The following is an 18128-nucleotide window of genomic DNA, read 5'->3' as shown; positions in this document are numbered from 1 at the left end:
GTTGGCGTCATTGTCCAGCTAATCCAAGTATGCCAATGTAACTTCACTGTGAGCCTCGGTTCTGCTACATCTCTGCCAGTGTATCTGGGGGACTCCAAGTTGGGGAAGGCTAGTGGTAATGCCGTTTGGAAGCTGGATCTTTGTCCCAGGCCTGGCACTACCTGCTGTCCCCTGTACACCACGTGCAGGTGCTGTGGCCAAAGCAAATTGTGAGTAGATGGTAGCAACATTTCATGCAACTTCTCCACGTTTATTATGAGACTAGGGTATTTTCCTTCTTCACTTTTGGGTGAAGCTTCTAATGGAATGGGGGAGGAGGAAGAGAACAAGTAGCAATTTGGAAAGGTGATATTAGCAGGATTTGATTAGGATTGATTAACACATGTAAGAACTGGGGGGAAAAGAAACCTTACTCTGCCCCTCAACACTTAAATCCAGGGAATTGAAATTTGCATGTGGTAGTTAGGCCAGGATTTTCCAAGCTGTCAGAATGAGACTTTCCAGCTTGCTTCCAATCCAGTGATTGGAAGCAAGTTGAGGGGGTTTTCTTCTGCAGAACCCCATCTCTAAAATAAGATGCATCTTGCTGCTTTTTTAAAACAAATCACAGTATTTTGCACATTTTGCGCAAATTGACACTCAAAAAGCACAGGGGATTTAGTGCAGTTTGCATAAAATCAGCCAACTGGCACAGATTGGCACTCAGAAAGCATACATCCCTAGTACAATTGACTTTTTGGGTGCCAGTTTGGGCAAACTGACCAACTGTATGCAAATTTCCTTAATTTTTTTTTTTTTTAAGATGTACAAATTGTGGCCAGTCTTAGAGAGCGAGAGCTGCGAGCTGGCTCAAGCAGCATCACAGTGAGTGGGCACTGGTACAGGACTGGCAAACTGGAATCCAGTGGGTCAAATCATGACAATCTTTATTCCCCACACGTCCTTATCTAGAGTACATGTGCTGGTGGGACAACGGCAGTGAGGAAAAGATGGCTTAATCCTTTCCCCTGCACTGTTTCCTCAATCTAAAGCTCCTCCTCCTCCCCGAAACAGCGAGTTGCCCCATGCAGAGAAACAGATGAGCTGCTCTCAAAGGGACCACCTTACCCTGTTTTATGGGGCAGAGGCAGCCCTGATCTCACATGCTGAGGGGCCAACAGTCTTAGGGGGCCACTGTTGTTGGTTAATAACAACTTGGTTCAGGGATGGAGGCTGACCATATGAAGTATCATTGGTCTCTGGAAAGGATTAGAAAGGATGGCGCAGAAATAAGGAGAACCAGAAGTAGAAAGATGCAGCAGAGGGAGGCAAAGCGGGTGGTTTGGGTGAGCAGTGCATGGGCTATAACCAGAGCTGGCCCTGACGTTAGCCAGAGGGAAGCGACTGCCTTGGCAGCAGATGCTAGGAGGCTGTTCCTGCCAGTGGCTTCCAACCATTCTTCCAGTGCCCTGGGGCCATTCTCCTCCCTTGACGGGCAGAGTCGTGGGTGCCACAAGGCCCTCACCCTAAACTGGCCTGCTGCCCTCATATCAGGTGCGGTGGAAAACATCATCCTTCTGCTAGCGTTGAAGGTTCAGCTGCCAGTCCTATGTGCTTCTGCAGGGAAAAGGGGGCCAGGTGGGGAGGCACCACCTTGTCCCCTGCCTTAGGTGGCAGGACATTTGGCATGGCTGCTGACTCAGACCACGGATGTTTCCTTTCCAGGTTCATGCCAGCCTCATCCCTCCTGCCATGAGTGCATCCAGTCCCACCCACATTGTGCCTGGTGCAAGCAAGTGGTGAGTCCTCTGACGCGTTTACCCTCTGCAGCTCATCTAATAATCCCTTGCAGGATGCAGGGATATTTTTCCTTAGAACTGGCGCTCAATACTTTCAAGGCCCGGTTGTGAATCATTAGTGTTGTGTGGGAGAGGTACTCTGTATATGTTCAACAGCACTTTTTTCTTCAGCCAGCTAACAGGTGCCTGGGAAAAGATGTTTGTGTGTATGTTTGTGTTTATGTGTGTCCCTGTCATTGTGAGATAAGTAGCATGCAGCTTGGCTTGCTTTCCTGAGTCGCCTGAAGGCAGTGGTGACTGGTGCAGAAAGATCATGAGTGCAGAAAACAGGGAAAAATACACACTCACAAACAGATTGTGATGGTATTCTCAGAGCTACATGGAAAATCATTTAAAATGATCCCTTTTCCCCACCCTCCTTTCCATAACTAGGATTGGTTTTATTAATTTTATTAATTAATTAATCATTCATTTATCAAATTGGTATGCCATCCATTACTTCTGTCTCTGGACGGCTTACAACATTATTTCAGAATAAAATAAATTAACTATTCCATGCTGGCTGAGCATCATATAAAATATAAATAAATCTTCTCACATCTTTATCAGATTTATATCCCATCTTTTTTTTTCTTTTTCAAAGAACTCCAAGTGGCTTACATCATTCTCTTCCTTCTCTCAGGCTTATCGTTATAACAGCCACCCTGTGCCTTTCTGAGCTTGCTTGTGGCACTGTAGTATGTGTAATCTTGATGGGTTGGAGGGTGAATATTGGGGACAGGCATTTGGGTTCTGAACCTATGATCCTTTTAGCCAAGCAGCTGCACCCTTTGTTGGCACAGATGAATGGTTTCCTTGAAAGGCAGCAGCATCTGTTGTTGGCAGGCTGGCCTCCAATTCACCCCTTTGCCCTTTTAGTCCAGTTCCTCCCACAAACATTCTCTTATAACACACAAGAAGCGCATGGACTGAGTCAGCAAGTCAATATCAGGAACTGCTTGTGCTTGAGGCTACCGAAGCCTTGAAGCACTCTCGCATCTCTTGTTAGCTAAGCTTTCGTATTGAAGAGCCTTCCTGAAATGTGGGATTTATCTGCCAGTGGTTTGGATCCAGATTCACACTGGTTCAACTGTGCTGGCAGAATTGGGCTTCCCTGCATCCACCTGCCCCCAGCAGCCCCTGCAGCCTCCTGAAAATACTACACAGAGAGGACCTTGGAGGAAGGCAGACCCTGAATCAAACCTCTTCTCTGGGGATCTATTTCAAGGAACAGGATAAATAGCAAATCTTAAATAGCAAGATTTAAGCAGGGTGGAGTGAAATATTTTGGGCAGCCAGATAGGAAATGGGAGCCATCTTTCTTGTCTCTCCTGTGTTTTCTTCTTGCCTCACCAGTTCTCCCCATATAGCTTCTGCAGGCTCAACCACCTGCCTACTTTAATGCAGTAAAACTGGGATCCATTGCAACGAAGTGTGGATAGTTCAATCATAAATTTGCTTTCAAATTCAGGAATGTTATTTCTCTGCCCTCCTCCAAAGCAGAGCTCCCGTGCCGTATCCCAGCCGCTTGGTAAGGCGTATGTTCAGCAGGTGAAGCCCTCCCTGCCATTGCACTGCCAGTGCAGGGAAAGCTGCCTGTGTCTGTTTCATGCCTGGCCCGGCCCGGCCCGGCCCAGCCTCCTCCCCAAAGCCTCTTTGCATAAAAGAATTGTCCCCCAAAGGAAGCATGGCCTCTATGGCCGGAAAGCCACCCAGGTGCCATCCCTGCCACAGGGAAATTGTTGCTCACCACATCCTGCCTGGTTGTTTAAGTCTTCAATTTATGAATCATACGAGGTATGACTTGGCCCCATCACTTTCATTTACTGTGTATGTTGGCTGGTAACAAGGGAATCTGAGGCTGGCCGGGGCACAGGCTCCTCTGATGGACCCAGGATTTAAAAACAACCATAAACATTCCAAAATATGCCCACCACCTCCTCTCTGGACCCTGAAGGGTGCCCTCCTTGGAGAGGCCGGGAAATGAGGAGCGCTGCAGCTGCTGTGTCCAGTGTTCCTTTTACCACCATGTAAGGGAGAAGACGCGCATTGGCAGCAGCTACGCACCAGCCAGCCCAGGTCCTGGGAACCTGCGGAAGACAAAGCAGCAGGATTCTAGCTTGTACCACTTCAGAGTGCAGGTGGGGCTCATTTTATGCATTCAAAAACATCCTTCCCTGCATGCAGCACACTGGCCCAGGAGGGCAAAGGACCTTTCTTCTTGATGTGCTTGTTCACAAAATGTAACAGCTTTAGAATTACATTAAAAGAAAAGGAACATGGCCGAGCTTTCTTAAATATGACCCCACCAGCTGCTGTTGAAAGTAGTATAGTAGTAAGTTTCTTTTTTCTGTTTATTTGTAAGCCATCCAGAGACTTTTAGTATTGTAATGGCATGTAAAAGCTTTAAAATAAGTCAGTCAGTCAGTCAGTCAGTCAGTCAGTCAGTTCCCACTAGCCCCTGAGCAGAGGAAGGGCTGGATTCACTTTTAAACCTTTCTTCACAGCCATAAGGATTAGACATTTGACTGAAATTTTCCTGCTGCGGCTGCTGCTGCTGCTCCTGCTATTGCAAGCTGTTACAAGCATCTGAATTTACCCTATAAGCTACTGGAACCCGTATCTCACCAAGGTCAAGCACTGAGTACTGCTGGGTGATCTTATTTTTCATGCTCTCCTTCTCTGATTTTATTTATAGATACAGTTTTAAACAAGGTAGCACAATATACAAAATAAATTGCAGTTTCCCTCTCCTTTGGGCAGCCACATAGAGCTAATCTGCTGCTAGGATTGCCAGGTCTTCAGGTTTTCAGCTTCTCCTCAAGGTCTCCAGATAAGGTGTTCAGTCTCAGGAACAACAGGATGGAGCATCTTCTGCCTGGCTGGGAAAGAACTATCGCCATTCACTTGTCTGCCCAGAACCTCTCTCTGCCTGGTCCCACCCTTTCGCTGTTGTGCTCTTGCCTCTGGGACTTGCTGGGGTCTGAAACTCAGCCACAGACTGCCTTAACTTCTGCTACACCTCTTGAACAATGATGTATCTATGAAGTTCATAGCAGGGTGTGCTCCTGGGCTGGTGCTCTCCATGCTGACTGCTGACACCAGCCCTGATAAATGGAGCCGTGCATTGTTCTTTCTGTATCATGAAAGACCACGCTGCTTGGCCTCTCAAAGGTTTATCTAGATAAAGCAGTGAGGAAAACACAAACACCCTTAAGCCTAGTGTGGTTGGATCTGCGGTTTTTTCACCTGGAGTAACAGGAAACTGCTGCAGCTTGACTGATAGGAGGAGGCTGCCTTGTTGTCTGCCTTGGCAATTTGGCAGGGGTGGTGGATGGGGGGGGGCATGAGCAGAGTGGGAAGGGTTGCCACTTGTGTAGGAACAGCAAGACGTTCTCCAGGGAGATCAGGGCCGGCTCGAGATATTCTGTAGGCTGAGAGGAATGGCAAGACAGTGTCCACCCTCCCTTTCCATGTACAGAACCTGACTGGACAGCTGGGCCATTCAAGGCTGGCAAGGGGTCAACGCCCGCCACCACACCTGAATGATATGGGCTGCCTTAAACAGGGGCAAGGCAGGCCTTGTGACCCACAGCACTCACCTCCGACTCTTTCCGATCATGACCCACCTGAGGCAGCGATTGCAGTGCCGGCCCCAGAAGGACATCACACCTAGGCTGTTTCCTGCAATCTCTTTGCCTCGCTGATCTCTGTGTGTGCTATTTTTAAAGTGTGGAGGGTACCAATGGATAACAGAATCCTGAAACCTGAATGAATGCTGCCTGTTATGTGCAATAATGCACATTTGCTTATTTTGCCTATTTGACTCTGTGCAGAAAGCTAGGCAGTTGCCATATATGGATTGAGACCGTGGGCCCATCTACTTCTCCTTGCCAGGTTGCCCTGCAAATCCATGAGGGAGGGAGGGAGGGAAGGTTGTCATATGTTTAAAGAAATCATAATTGAGTAATCGCTTTTTGTTCCTGGGTCGCACCAGTGTGTTCCCAAATGCATGCTCTCTTCTCCAGTGGTGCTTGCCCCCAGTAGTTGAAGGAGTTTTTAAGTCTGCAGACTGAATCGAGGAGCAGCTTTTTACTCTTGAACCAACTAAGTCTAATTAAAGAAGCACTTCACTGTAGAGATAGGTTGTTTCTTTCCTTCCTTGCATTTTTTAAAAGACTGTTCTCAGATTGCTAATCCCCCCTGCCCACCCCCCCCCCAGATGTCAGACACTTACTAGGCGTAGGAGTACCTTGCCCACTTTTCACCAAGCATATTGTGGCTTTCAGTGCCCTATTTCCAGGAAGGAAGATCCCTTCTGTCTCCTTTTGACATACTGTGTTTAGAACTTGTGTGAACTACCCTGTGAGACTGAATAATGGGCCATCAGGTGTTTGCTGCAGGCTCCCAGCCCCTTCCTGTGCATTTCAGTGGCCATTTAGAAAGTTTGGGGACAGTCACTATGGAGTTGTAAGCAATCAGCAGCAGCATCAATTCGCCTTTATACTCCACTTTCCTTCCTCTTGCAAAGAACCCAAAGCAGGTTACAAGGTCCCCCTCCTCTCCATTTTATCCTCACAACAACAACCCTGTGAGGTAGGTTGGGTGGAAGGTCAGTGACTGGCCCACCCAGGGAGAACCCTGATCTCAGTCCAACACTCTGCCGCTCTGGGCTTACTGCATATCCCAAAGGCCATTCAGAAGAAGGCTAGGCATCCCACTGGCCATTCCCTGCCATTCCCTCAGTGCACCCCTGTGAAGAGGGTTTGCGTGGATGCCCCGAGGGGCGGATGGAAACAGGCTCCTGCTCATTCTTCCCCAGGGCTTTGTGCAGGCGGGTGGGTCAGACTCTGGGAGGTGCGCCCCTCGACTGGAGTTGGAGCGTCGCGGCTGCCTTCCCGATGAGATCGTGGACCCCCATGGCCAGCAGCAGATACTGGAGGACAGGCCCTTGAGCAACAGCACTCAGCACCAGACCATCACACAGCTGGCCCCACAACGGATTTCCCTCCGGCTTCGGCCTGGTAAGTCCTCCCAGTGAGAGAACAGCCCATGCCTGTTTGGCAGGAATGGTCCAGGCAGAACTTCCGGGGGATGGGAGTTTGCAGTTCAGCCCATGTGGAGGACTCCAGATGGGGGACATTCACCCAAATAACCTGGAACAGCAGCTGGTTCTGTATCAGCCTGCTTGTGCTCCAAGACCTTCTGCTGAGGACCTTCCTCAGGGCCATCTTCCAGGAGAAGTACAATGAACATCTACAAGTCTCATCAGAGGATGGCTAGTTTGGTAGGCCTGGGTTTCATCCACTCGCACCAGTTCCATCATCTTCCCATCTGATTTTGTGCCCACAGGTGAGGAGCAGAATTTCACAGTCCGCTTCAGAAGGGCAGAAGGCTATCCTGTAGACCTCTACTATCTCATGGACCTTTCCTACTCCATGAAGGATGACCTGGAGAACATTAAGCGCCTGGGAAGTGACCTGTTGGCCGCCCTCCGGGATGTTACCACCTCAGTGAAGATTGGTATGCAGTCTGAAGCTACATCTGCTGCGGCAGCGACGGGTTGGATCTAAATTCTGCCTTCTGTGGACAGAAGGCTTTGCTCATGGAAAGCACCCCACCTATTCTGGGGAATCCCCACTCCTCCATGCACCCCTTTCAGCAGGATCACCCAACCCTCTGCGCAGCATTTCCAGGGGGCTGCTGGTGAGGCTAAAGTGCCAGGGAACACTGCTTCAGCCAGCCCAGTTGACCTACATATGTATCCAACCCTACAATGGCAGGGCAGGGTGGACATTGCAAGTCAAGGTGAAACAGAGGAAAACTCTACAAAATCCCAAAACACAACTCAAGGACATTTGTTCTGATATGCTTAAAATAAAATTAGAAACCAGGCCCAGGTGTGCATCTGTCATCTTCAGGAAAGTGGGCAGATGTTAACTTCTTATTTACTGAGTTGACGGGTGGAATGTTTCCTGCCCATTATTCCCTGCATGTCTATTTTCATTGTTTGTGCTGCTTTATTTCTTTTAGGGGAATGCTCTGTTTTGAATTGCTGTGAAATCTGCAAATGCACTGGAAGAGTCCAGTGTACTTTTTCAGAATTGCAGTGAGGAAAAGGAGAGCCATGAGGTCTGATGGTGCAGTCCTCAACATGCTAACTCAGAAATAAGGACCCTCAAGTCCAGTGAGGCTTATTCTTAAGGAGGAGGTTAGAGGACTGCAACCCCAACCTGATACTTCTAATGTTCTGTACATGTAAACATGCAAACTTAAGGCACAATCCTAAGGGATGTGGCCTCAACTCCCCAACTCAGAGACTTCTCTGCATCCCTTGCAGGGCAGGAGTCATGGTGGAGAAGATCTTTGCCCCCCCACCCCATCTTCTTGCCCTGAATTTTCTCCAGAACGGCTTTTTTACCCTTTCTGTGGAAGCATTCTGGGGCCGGAAGAGCATCCCTGAGCACCAGAATGCCTCATTACATTCTCAGTCCTGGAAAGGCATCTGCCCCCACGGTCTGCTTTGCACTGGCTGCAAGTGGAGGAGACTGCAGGGATAGTGACTGTGGTCAGAGCTTGGATTCTCAGCTTTGGTGTCCAAGTGCTGCTTTTGACCTCAGAGCACCAAATCTGAAATATCCAATGATCCCTCAGACGGGGTCCAGGGACCACAAAGGGTTGCTTCCTCTGACATGCAAACAGACTCGTCAGTACCATCGCCTCCAACCCAGTGCTGGATTCAGTTCTGGCTCTTCCTTTAGTTTTATTCAGTTTTAAACTTATAAAGCTTTCACATTATGTCTTATGCTGTACTTTTAGGTTTTAACTGCTGTGAACTGCTCTGACAGCTTTGGCTGTTGGGCAGCATAAAAATAAAGTAAGCTTGTAAATAAGATGCCTTCCAGAGGTGTTTGACTGCAACTCCCATCATCTCCAGCTAGCATCACAAATAGCAATGGGCAGGCTGTCTTAATAAGTCTGTTTAGGATTGCAATGTAAGCCTGCTGATTTCCCCCACTGAAATGGGTGAGACTTCAGAACGTTTGCCTTTTGGATGGACTGTGTCCTTGCAGCAACCTTGTTACCTTCTTTTTTCAATGAAAGCTGAAATTTTAACAGAAAGGATGTGGAATGTTCCCAGGTGGGAAAGCCTCTTGCAATTTCTCCTGGCTGTCCTGAGTTTGCTGAGATGGCAAGGACCAGAAACGCTGCGGGATTTTGTCGAGAAAGTACAAAGCAGGGAGGAAGGAGACTGGGCCTTGCTCTCAAAAATGCCCTAAGGAAAACAGCGGAGTCACTTGTCTTGCAGGCTTTGGCTCTTTTGTTGACAAGACAGTGCTTCCCTACACGAGCACGGCGCCCTCAAAGAGGCGGATGCCCTGCCCAACGGCGGATGATCACTGCCAACCAGCCTTCAGCTATCAGCACGTCCTGCAGCTGACCGACAACGCCAGTGAGTTTGAGAGCAGAGTCAGTCAGCAGCACATTTCGGCTAACATGGACGATGCTGAGGGAGGCTTTGATGCCATCATGCAGGCAGCAGTTTGCCAGGTAAGAGGGTGGGGGCCCACGTGCACTGCTGCAAGGGCTGGGATGTGGCTGGGAGGCGCATAGAGGTCTCTGTGAGGATGCTGCGCAGGTGCGCAGGTGCTTGCATCACTTGTGCGCAGACGCAAGAATCTAGATGCATGCAAATACGTATGTGTGTCATGACTAATCCCACTAACCCATAATTGTTTGAGCAGAGTTGTGAGTCAGCAGGTAAGAGGCATGCATGTCAAAAATGTGAGAGCCCGTGTGGTGTAGTGGTTAAGAGTGCAAGACTGGGACTCAGGCAACCTGGATTCTAGTCCTGACTCAGTCATGGAGCCAACTGGGTGCTCTTGGGCCAGTCACAGATTCTCAGCCCTCCCTACCTCACAGGGTTGTTGTTGTGCGAATCAGATGCAGAGGTGGAGAAGAATGATGCAAGCTGCCTTGAGTTCCTTGGAAGCAAAAAACAGGGGATATATCTATAATTAATGAATGAATGTGCAGCCCCAAACCTGTGCAAATGGGGAATGGCACTAAGAGAGACCCCATAGCAATGCAAGTTGCACATCGGCTTGTACATTCATCCTGCCTTCAAATTTTCATTCGTGGGATGCTAGAAGCCTTCTCATCGATACCATTTGCTTTCCTAACCTGGTGGTATCCTGTTGCAAAGAGCATACTAAGAGGAGCCATGCTGGAGCAGATCAAAGATCCTGCATCTGCATACTGGCCAGCTGATGCTCCTGAGAAACCCACAAGCAGGTCACCGATATGAAAGTGTCCACCTGCTCGTCTTCCCAAGCCACTGTTTTCTGCGGGCACCCTGCCTCCTGTACTGGAGCTACCATGTAGCCATCAGGACTAAACTGCTGAAAACCTTCTCTTTTATGAATTGGTTCATTCCCCTTTTCACACCAGCTAAACTGGGGGCCATCAGCACATCTTAGTTTAATCAGGCCCTGGGTGAAGAAGCCCTTCCCCGGTGGATGCCATCCAGAGGCACTGCAGCAGAAGTAAGTAGTAAACTTCGGACAGTCCCTGAGCACTGGCGGTCAGCAGCAGTCAGAACTGCAATTATTGCATGAAGCTGCTATGCAGGGCAACGGTTGGTAGCTTTGTGCCAGGGTCTTGTCGATATTTGAGGGCTGACCTGCGGTGGATATATGCATTTGACAGTTGCCATGTAAAATCACAGTTCGAATTTTTGTCCTAAATTGGTCCGTTCATTTATTCAGTCAAAAACACCAGTCTGAAATATGACTTGATTTTCAGACTCTAGCTCAGCAATCTGAATTTTGAAATCTCTACATTCAGCAAACCACAAAATCCTGTGGCGTTTTCCCCAGCTCTCTTAGATGCCGCATGAACAGCCTCGGATCATGTTTCGTGCTCATGTGCAAGCTATTGGTGCATCAGGGTTTTGCCTGGGAAAGTAGCTTTCGTGGGGGTGAACCACAGTGCCGTGTTCTCTCTTCTTCCAGAAGCAGATTGGCTGGCGTGATGTGACGAGGTTGTTGGTCTTCACTTCAGACGGCGCCTTCCACATGGCTGGAGATGGGAAGCTGGGGGGAGTCTATTTGCCCAATGATGGACAATGCCACCTGGACGCCAACGGCCTGTACACAGAAAGCCACTTCTATGTAGGTCCCTCACAGCTCTGTTGAAGGGCAGCAGGCACAGAGGTTGCTTCGCAGCCCAGTCACCTTTGGTTCTGCTGATGGCTCAGGGCAAATTTATGGGCTACATGGTCAGGAATGCCTGGGGAGCTCCTCCCTTCTCCTGGTCATCACCCCGAGGTCTTGCGCGCATCTCCCGTTCTCACACAGGCACCCTTCCTAACCACTTCCAGTTTTGTAACCAGAGGTGATTTAGTGGTACAGGTATGAAACTTCCAAACCCCCACATGATCCAAATCTGCTTTTACCGATACTTGTGGTGAGCTGGCTTTGACTGTAGCTCATGTTAACAGTAACCATAGTTATTGCTCTGAAACTGAAAGAGAGAGAAAAGGGGAGTGGGCCGGAGGAAGCAGGAATAAGGTTGAAGAGGTGAGTATGAGCCCGGACTGTGCGTGCTTATGATTGGCTGCTCTTGGGTAGCCAGTCCAGCAGTACTGCATCCGACAAGGAGCCAGCCTGGACTCCGTAGGCTTTCTGTAGGGATTAAAAGAAAAGTTTGTGTCTTCTCTAAGAAGACCTTTTGTATTCGTGAGAAACAATGTGGAATCTGAGCATGGCATACCAGGCAGTCAGCTTTTTTGGCAACCATATGTCTAGCTCCCTGCTAGGAGGAGAATTATGTAAACCCTCATGCGTTCTCTGCAGGAATGCAGTTGGAAAATCAGTAAATAAATGTTTCGTGCTGGATGTGTGTCTAGCATCACACCTCCTTCAGGCAATGGAAAAAATGCTTGTGTCTTGGACTTCTTTGGCATAAAGCAGGAGATGACCTGGTGCCATTCAGATGTTTTGGACTTTAGTGCCCATAATCCCCCACCACTGGCCATGCTGGCTGAGACTTATGGGCATTGTAAGCTACAACATCTGGAGGACACTTGTCTTAGGCACAGAGAAGTATGTTGTGACTGCAACATACCGTGTGTCAAGTGAAATTTGTGTCTAGTGATTAGAACAGAGAAGATGTGTTAATACAAGAGAATGAAGTGATCTAATGGAGAGAGGTTTTTGGTCCACCTAAATCAGTGTGATCTAAACTGTCTGGCCAGGCTCATCCAAGATCATTGGCAGGGGCCTTTCCCAGCCCAGCTGCTAAAAGTCCTCTTAGCCAGAGATGCTTGGGATAGTTGGGTAGAACATGTCCTTTATTGTAGCTAGTGTGGTGTAGTGGTTAAGAGCATGGGACTGGGACTCAGAAGACCCGGGTTCTCATCCCCCCCTCAGCCATGGTGCTCACTGGGTGACTTTGGGCCAGGCACAGACTGTCAGCTGAACTACCTCACAGGGTTGTTGTGAGAATAAGATTGAGGAAGAAGGGAATGACGTAGGGTATCTTGAGTTCCTTGGAAGGAAAAACGGTGGGATACAAATATAATACAGTAAAAATATGGTTGCACCTGTCGCTTCTTAATGACCATGAGTCTGGTGTTCTTTGCTGGAGGTGGAAAGAGATGTTCTGGAGGGCCCAGAAAATTAAAATTCCAGTATAAAAAATAGAACAAGTCATTATTGACACTGTTGAGGCTTCTTATTGTTATTGCGATTGCTTTTGTGGAATGGAGAAATGCCAGATGGGCCAGCAGGGATGCGTGCAACCTGCCCCCGAAGGAGATGCATGTGGGGGAGCGGTATGGTGGGCAAGAGAGAGGAAAATGCAGTCAAGACCTTCCCGGCGACCCCCGGCTCTGTCTCTTGGCAGGACTACCCCTCTGTGGCCCACTTGGCCGAGGTGCTCTCTGCAGCCAACATCCAGCCCATCTTCGCGGTGACCGGTTCCATGCTTCATATGTATGAGGTGGGTGCTGGCCTGGAAGGGAGAGGCACAGCTGGGGGAACAGCCAAGGCAAGGCCAGGTGAGCCTCACCTTCAGCTGTTCCTTTCCTCCCTAGGAGCTGAGCAGACACATTCCCAAGTCGGTGGTTGGAGAACTGAAGGAGGATTCCAGCAACGTGGTGCAGCTCATTGCGGAGGCATACAATGTGAGGAAAAGCAGGGGCTGGGAGGAGGCCAGAAGCCCTTGGGAGGGTGCAGCGTGTCAGGGGAGTCCCAGGCACACTGGCCTCGGGCATTTGAAGAGGTCCAGTGTAAAAGCACCGAGAGGAATGAGTGTGCTAGTCTCGTCTAAATATTTTTGCTCCCCACCACTCCCATAGTGCTCCCACACTATGAAAAGTGTGCCTCATCTTCACATGGGGCTAAGAAGGCATTTTCGCCCAGTCAGATTGGCTATTGAATCTTCTGGACATTTTGTCCATTCCTCCTCCTCCTCCTCCTCCTCCTCCTCCTCCTCGTCTCTGTCTTCTATAGCACCCAGTAGCCTGGCTTACTTAACTTCCCTAGAGCTGTCCCTAGGCCCTTGTCAGTGGTGTAGCATGTAAAAAATTATGTTGGGATGGATCTGTATCTGTATGAAAGACTACTGTGGAGCCCAGGATATTTCTGTGACTTCTGCTCTGAAAATGTTCCATTACAACTTTTAAGAACAAAACGGGTGGTCCCCACTTGGGTAAACTGCTCAGAGGGGAAACGAGTTGGAAGGCTCTCTGAAGCCCCTCTGCTGACAAACACAGACCTGGCTTGTGCCGAATGAGAAACCTGCATGGGTGAATCTTCCCACAGGGCCTCCTGTTGTGGGACCCACTGCTGTCTTCAATATTCGGGGCATGTGGGAGGGGGAGGGGGATATGCCACAGCTTCTTGTTCTGTGTAAGCCCAACGAAAGTGGGCTGTTGCAGTGGTTGATAAGCCACAGATGCTGGAGATTTCAGTTCCCATCATGGTCAATGGTCAGGGATACTGATCATTGTTGTCCACATCACCTGGAGGATCGCAGTTTGCAGAAGGCCAGTACGGGCAAATGGAAGCGAACCTTCTGGTTGTGCAGGGCACGCATTTGCTGGATCTGCCCTCTGCTTGCAACGTGCTCAAATCCAGGAGATCGTGAAGGGTCCTGCATTGACAGGAGGCCTGGCAGCCCTGCACAAAAGCACTCCCCTGGTGGCAAAAGGGGATCACTGACGAGTTGCAGACCAAGTGAGCAGGCTGGTGAGAAAGAGGCAGATCACCCCATCCGTCCTCAGCCCTGTGCTGACAGCAAGCCGGCTGCCAGGGGAAGGGAGCCCCTGCCCGCGTGCCTTGCACGGAAGTAGAGGGGCTGCTGGCAGAGGGACCCGTATGCGCCTTCCCTTCTCTGCCACCTACAAGCAGGCTAGCAAACATTTTCAGGCTCAGAACTCTTGTGGACTTACTTGCAAGGCGGTAATAGTAGGAAGTGGTGGTGATAAACTATTACAGGCTATGGATCTCAGGCTGGCTGAGCTTTTTGGATTTTTGGAGCTTTTTGAACCTTGTTCCAGCTGTTTCCTCATGAGATTGGGTTAAAAAAAAACATTCAGGAAATTGTTAGTTGCTTGCTTGCTTGCTGCATTTTCTAAATGTGCACCTTTTGGGGCACTTTACATTGTTGAAATGCAGTTTTAAAAATAACAGCACTGAAATGAGAGACACATGCATCCATTCTAAATTAGTTGCTGACAGAAGCTGGCTCATGTAAGGCATAATCCTATGCCCTCTTTTCTGCTAAAACACACACAGGATTGCACCCTTAACTTTGTTTTCCTTTTAAAGACAAAAATAAATGAATTCCATTGGCACCTTGCAGGGTTTTCTATGGCTCTTCATAATATTAAATTATAGTTAGTCTCTTTTTCATAATCTGAGGAAAGGTTTTGACAAATCATGTTGAATATGCCCCTGACCTTCCATGCTTGGAGCATCAGGGCCACCAGCGTGAGGCTTGGACTCCCAGGCTTCCGAGTCCTTCTCCCAGTGCCACGCCAGAGCTGCGTGGCAGGCCGGACTGCTCTCCCTGAGCCAGGCATGGCTCACCCTCAGTGTCGGTCTCCCCACAGAGCCTCTCATCCACGGTGAATCTGGAGCACTCCGCAGACCTGCCTCCTGGCATCTCCATCGCGTACGACTCGCACTGCGGCAACTCGGAAGCCTTCGGCCACGAGCAGGGTGGGGAATGCCTTGGTGTGCGCGTCAACCAAATGGTGAGCACCGAAGTGGGTCACTTTTGCTGGTTCGGAAGGAAGCCTGAATCACAAGGGGGAGGCCTCACATCACAGGAACAGCCGGCCCATTAGCTGTGGCTTAGAGCAGTATGCAGGGAGAGCCTGCCTAAGAATTGTGATGCTGGAGGCAAAGAACAAGATGGGGCTTGCGCCGCTCCAGGGTCAGGAGCTAGTCAGACCCACAGCGTCCTTCATGGGACCTGGGGAAAGCAGGCAAGCTCTGGGGTGGCCCCACTGAACCACAGCTCTGTCCTCCAGCCGCCTGAGGATTCTTCCGACTCTCCCCCATGGCAGGGCCAGCCCCTCTGCCAGTGGTTGCGCTCCCCTTACCCCTGCTTTCCCCTCTTCCGTAGGTGCAATTCACAGTGAGGATCAAGGCCACTGCCTGCCTCCCTGGGCCACAGAAACTGGTGCTGCGCGTGCTGGGAGTGGGCGAGGAGCTGCAGGTGCAGCTGACAACGGCATGCGAGTGCCAGTGCGGAGATGCCCAGCCCTACGCGGAGCACTGTTCTGGCGGCCACGGCAACTTCAGCTGCGGTGTCTGCAGGTACATTGGTCTGCATTGCTGCTTTTTAGTTGCTTCACAAGAGAACTCTGGCTTTTCAGTTTAAAACAATGACAGTCCCCTTCTATGGAGGCTAACAGGGTCGGAGCAAAGTTGAGAACGGCACAAGCAGAAGGGATCAACGTTCAGATGCAGACAGCCCCAAAGGCAGAACCTGACAGTGTCTGCTGGAAGAGTCTGAGCTGCACACAGCCAGCTCAGCAGCAGCCCAGCCAGGCCAAGTTGCATGGGCCCCAGGCAGTCCTTGGGGTAGTCCCTGTTGATTGCCCTGGATATTTGGAGGTGGCCTTCCTCTGAGCCAGGAGATGCCATTTAACGCTCGTAGGTAATGGCCGTAGGCAGATCTGTCCCCCCCACCCAGAACCACCTAATCCAGGGGTGGACAACTGTGGGAGTTCGGGGGCTTCTGGTTCTCATGTGGGCAGCCCCTTGCCCCATTGTAGTGAATGGATGCGCGCAAAGGCTTAGCTTGCCCTGTAGTGGCATATCGGTGCTTCTTTGCCATTGTGAATCTGAGTGGTGTGTTGGGTGACCTCAAGAGGTTGTTGGGGCTCGTGTGTTGTGTTTTGGCCACCCTGATCTAATCGTTAAAAAAAGCTGTCTATGTTGGTAGCCATTGTGACTTCCTGTGGTCCTTCCCCCTGCACCTTGGCATGGAATCTACTGTGTATCTATTTTAAATTAACTGATCCTGGGTTGAATTCAGTAGCTGCTTTCCATAAGAAAAGGCTCTGCTCAAGGAGGTCTGCGTAGTGTTTTCAGGGCACTGGGAGTGCAGCCGTGGGAAGTCTACTTCTGCCGGTGTGGTTGATTCATCTTCCATTTGGGTCCAATCCCCTACATTCTGATACTATATGAGAGAAACAATAGTTACTCCATCTCATCTTTGGTTCTTGTGATTCAAAATTCTAGCTCCTGTTTCCCAGTTCCATTCAACCCTGCCACCAAATTAGTTGCCTGGGGAAAAAAAAACCTGATTGCGAATACTTTAAGCTTTCTCCACAAGGAAGGCCTTCTAAGCTGTTTGATGGTTTCGGTTGCTCTTCCCAGTGACTGAAACTGGGGAAGTTTGTTGAGGGAAGAGGAGATGGGTGTCCAGTCAGTGGGCCTAGGAGGAGATGCATTGGTGGGGGTCTGATAGGGAGCTCTCGGGAAGCATTCGGTGAGAGACGAGGTCTGGCAAACCCTTGGCAGCTCCCATTCAGCCTCCTTCCACACCCCTCTCCGCTCTTTCAGCTGTCAGGAGGGCTACGTTGGAAGGTTGTGCGAGTGCCAGCAAGAAAAGGCAGGGGCTCCAGAGGCCACGTGCCAAGATGTGAATGACACGGGCCCCATCTGCAGTGGGAAGGGCCAGTGTGTGTGCGGGAAGTGCCAGTGCAGCAGCCAAGCAAGCGGGCCCTTTTGCAACTGCGACAACACTGCCTGCCACCGGCACAATGGGCAGCTCTGTGCAGGTAAGATCAGGTGGTGCCTTCCAGGGGTTGGGCTGCCACTTTTGTTTAACCTGGTGCGTTCTGCAACGGTGGGGCAAGAATGACAGTGACAGTCCACTTCTGTACATCCTACTCAGAAGCAAGTTCTGCTCAGTTTAACGGGACGGGACGCACTCCTGGGTGTGTTTGGAATTGCAGCCTGAGGGGCTTTGTGCAATCCTGGTGCCATCGTGAGTTCTCTCCGTGTGCTCAGATGGGAAGCTGGCTAGCAAAGCCCAACACTGCAGAAATGCACTGCAGAGGAAGCATGGAATGGGGCTCCAGAGCACAGGAGTCCCTTTCTTCAGCCTTGCTTTTTTTCCTTTAAAAAGAGCAATATCGGTATGATGAGAAGACAGAGGTATGCAGGGCAGCTATATATCTGGGGACGGAATCAGTGCTGCGAAGGAAACCCACAGCACAGACTGACCTCTTTCCTTGCTGGCAGGCAATGGGCAATGCAGGTGCGGCACCTGCCAGTGCGACGCGAATTACACCGGGAGTGCCTGCGAGTGCAGCCTGGACACCAGTGGGTGTGTGCAGGAGGGCACCACCTGCAGCGGTCACGGGCGCTGCGTGTGTAACCGATGCCAGTGCGACCCCAGCTGGTTTGGCAGCCACTGCAGCCACTGCCTGGACTGCCAGACACCCTGCGAGCTGCACAGGTGTGTAGGGGAGTGGCCAGTGCTGGGGATGGCTTGACCTTCTTTGCAATGGGGTGCTGGGCAGGGGGCCTGCTTTGTAATTATACATAATTGTTCAGCCTCTGTTATGCAGCCGCAGTTGTGTATTTTCATGGTACGATTGGGGCTGCAATACGCGACTCCCATGTAGAAGTTGATGTGTCTGCTACCTATTGCAATACAGGGGAGCACAAAACAGAAGGTTTGGATCCAGAATTGTCATTCCACCAGCAGAGGGATACCAGTGGTGGGATAAGGCCTCTGGGTCCTGTCCTTTGCCTGCGAGTCTTCGTATGCTGCCCATAT

General features: G+C 50.1%; 1 protein-coding gene across 3 annotated transcripts in view; it reads left to right on the top strand.

The window, feature by feature from the left end:
* Positions 1-18128, top strand: part of ITGB7 (integrin subunit beta 7) — a 39926-nt gene that overhangs the window by 14887 nt on the left and 6911 nt on the right. For all 3 annotated transcript variants that reach the window (XM_044443131.1, XM_044443129.1, XM_044443130.1), the window contains 11 exons: positions 1705-1778; positions 6640-6841; positions 7170-7340; positions 9127-9368; positions 10832-10990; positions 12726-12821; positions 12916-13005; positions 14938-15081; positions 15456-15649; positions 16904-17121; positions 17588-17804. In XM_044443131.1, coding sequence (XP_044299066.1) covers positions 1705-1778; positions 6640-6841; positions 7170-7340; positions 9127-9368; positions 10832-10990; positions 12726-12821; positions 12916-13005; positions 14938-15081; positions 15456-15649; positions 16904-17121; positions 17588-17804 — 1807 coding nt within the window. The remainder of the gene's footprint in view (positions 1-1704; positions 1779-6639; positions 6842-7169; positions 7341-9126; positions 9369-10831; positions 10991-12725; positions 12822-12915; positions 13006-14937; positions 15082-15455; positions 15650-16903; positions 17122-17587; positions 17805-18128) is intronic.

The sequence above is a fragment of the Varanus komodoensis genome, unplaced genomic scaffold (genome assembly GCF_004798865.1).
Source record: "Varanus komodoensis strain SLA01 unplaced genomic scaffold, ASM479886v1 scaffold41, whole genome shotgun sequence".
In the NCBI taxonomy this organism is placed as follows: Eukaryota; Metazoa; Chordata; class Lepidosauria; order Squamata; family Varanidae; genus Varanus; species Varanus komodoensis.
The sequence above is the reverse complement of the archived record's forward strand: the minus strand, read 5'-3'. Positions and strand labels throughout refer to the sequence as shown.